This window comes from Cariama cristata, unplaced genomic scaffold, assembly GCF_000690535.1.
Source record: "Cariama cristata isolate BGI_N322 unplaced genomic scaffold, ASM69053v1 scaffold39020, whole genome shotgun sequence".
NCBI classification, from domain to species: domain Eukaryota; kingdom Metazoa; phylum Chordata; class Aves; order Cariamiformes; family Cariamidae; genus Cariama; species Cariama cristata.
In genome coordinates this window covers 8,615-10,881 of record NW_009597047.1, presented here as the reverse complement: position 1 = coordinate 10,881, position 2,267 = coordinate 8,615, and the positions used below count along the sequence as shown (strand labels likewise).

At 58.4% G+C, this 2,267-nt stretch overlaps 1 protein-coding gene across 1 annotated transcript in view; it reads right to left on the bottom strand.

Annotated features, from left to right (window-relative positions):
* BRPF1 (bromodomain and PHD finger containing, 1) overlaps positions 1-2,267 on the bottom strand; it is a gene marked incomplete at its 5' end in the record, with an annotated part of 12,337 nt that overhangs the window by 1,460 nt on the left and 8,610 nt on the right. Inside the window, 2 exons of the mRNA XM_009708412.1 lie at positions 6-236; positions 1,485-1,799. Coding sequence (XP_009706714.1) covers positions 6-236; positions 1,485-1,799 — 546 coding nt within the window. The remainder of the gene's footprint in view (positions 1-5; positions 237-1,484; positions 1,800-2,267) is intronic.

The window sequence follows — 2,267 nt, the reverse complement described above, 5'->3', positions numbered from 1 at the left end:
GGGGCGCGGGCTTCGCCCTCGCTTCCTCTGCCGCTGGGAGGACCCCATTATCGGGAGCTGGGGGGGGCCGATGGGGCTGTTCCCATGCCCGGGAGCGATCTGGCTGTCTCGATTCTTCGGGGGGCGTCCTGGACGTTTTGGAGGGCCTGCAGTTTTAGGGTTCTTCTTGGAGAAGAGCACTGAGGTCCTCCTGCCAACTTCATGTGCTGGGGTGGAGGAAGAATTGGGACCCAGACCTGGAAGAAGGAGGAGAAGGTGTCAGCTGCAGCCCACAGGACCTGGCAGGGACCGCATGGCAGCAGCATCAAGGAACAGCTTCATTTCTCAGGAACGTTATCTTGGAAAATCCTCCATCCTGAGCTTTGCCATGTCTGTGCCCTCAGGGTCAAACTATCCAGTCTGCTGCAGTAAAAGCTAGATGAGGACATCAAAGAACACTCCACCTGCCAGCGATGCCCTCCTTCTCCCAGGCAGCAACCTCACAGAAACAGAAGTCAAGAACAGGAAGCAAGCAGGAATAAACCTCTCCCACACACGCAGCAGCTGAGAAGCTCCACTGCACCCTTGAAAGACAAAGGCCCTAAAACGCTCCCTGCTTGTGAAGAGCCTGCTTTTCCCGACACTTAGTGGGGCAGGACTGGGATGCAGAGGTGGCAAACACCCAGTGAAACCTGGCAGCTCTGCCTGGAGCTTTTGCTGTGCTCCCCACAGAGCCCAGCTCCGTATCTCCGTCCAGGAGGCCAGGGAGCTGGCGGCTGGCCCACGTTCGGCTCTCAGCCCCAGGAGGGCATTTGGAGCTCGGCAGTCAGTGCTGCTGCAACTCCCTCCCGTGCCCGCAAGCAGGAAGGGACACTGAAGGCAGCCTGCTCCGTAACACCCCTAGAGAAACCGGGCAGTGTGGCAGAGCTGGCAGGGCCGGGCAGGAAGAAACAATCCATCTCATGCCCCACATCACACAGCTGGGACTCTCTGTCTCTGGAATGACATCCAGTTCCTCAGCCACACGGGAGATGAGCTCACCAGGGGAACGCTGACCCCAGCTGCAAACACCAGTGACCTGCCGAACCTCCCCAGAGGCAAATGCACACCAGGCTGCGGCTGTTCCAGATGCAAGAGGTGGCCTCCTTCAGTTGCCAATCCCCCCTGCTTGGCTGGCACAGCTCACTACAACCCGGTCGTGCGACAGGCATGCCAGGAGAGAGCCTGGGGAGGCACAGACGACGTACTCCGCACCCACCCCTACCGGAGGCACTACTGGAAATGAGGAAACCCCACGGGGGAATGGGAGATAAAGGACTGCCCCTCAAGATGCCATCTGCCCCGCTCCTAAGGAGGAGAGAAGAGCGAGGCGTGTCGGGAGCTGCCCACACAGCCCTTCTGCCTCGGCAGGCACCTGGCCGGGCGGACTCTCCCTCACCCAAGCCTGTCCAGAGGCAGTTCTCCACCGCTCCCCAAAACTGGCAGTATTCTGGAGGGACCAGTACCTTTGCCAGTCTCCTGGCTGCTGCTCTCTTCTGCAGCACTGTCTGTCTGCAAGTCCTTCTCGCAGGGATTGTGCGACTGCAGGACTCCCCTGGCAGAGGAGCCATGCCGCTCCAGCCCGTCTCGGCCCAGGTCCCGCGGGTGAGCGAGTTTCCGCCGTAGGACTGTGATCTCCTTCTTGATCATCTTGGCCCGGCGGGACCGTCCTATGGTCTGCTTGCCAGCGTTGACCTCATCCAGCCGCTCCATCAGGATCTTTAGCTGCTCGTCCAAGGGCAGGTGCTTCTGATTCTCTGAGAGCAGAAGCCGCACATCTTCTGGGGGAACAAAGAGGAGCAGATGGATAAAAGGAATCAGGAACTCTTTGGAGTTCCTCTACCTGAAAGGGCATGGAGCAATCCAGGTTCCTTGCAGGAAGGAAGTGGCTGACATGGTACCAAACACCTGTGAACATGGGAAGTTACCCTAAAAGACCTGGAGAAGGAGCCCTGTGGGAAGCAAGCCAGTTGGGACTGCTGGGGAAGGCAGGCTGATCAGCAGCTTGGAGAATACCAGGGTTCCCATCGGCTGGGGCAAGGACACAACAGAAAAAACAAAGGGGATTGTAACAGGAAAAACAAGAGTCAACAAGATCCTGAATCATTACAGAGCAGGGAAGGTCCCCTGTCTGAGCCTCTCCCATCCTGGAGCAGGGAAAGGGAGACCCTAAAAGGATCCTTCTCTGACAAGCTGTTCCTGGCGGTCCTCCCCGCTGTCCAGAGACAAGCAGAACTACAACCACAGAG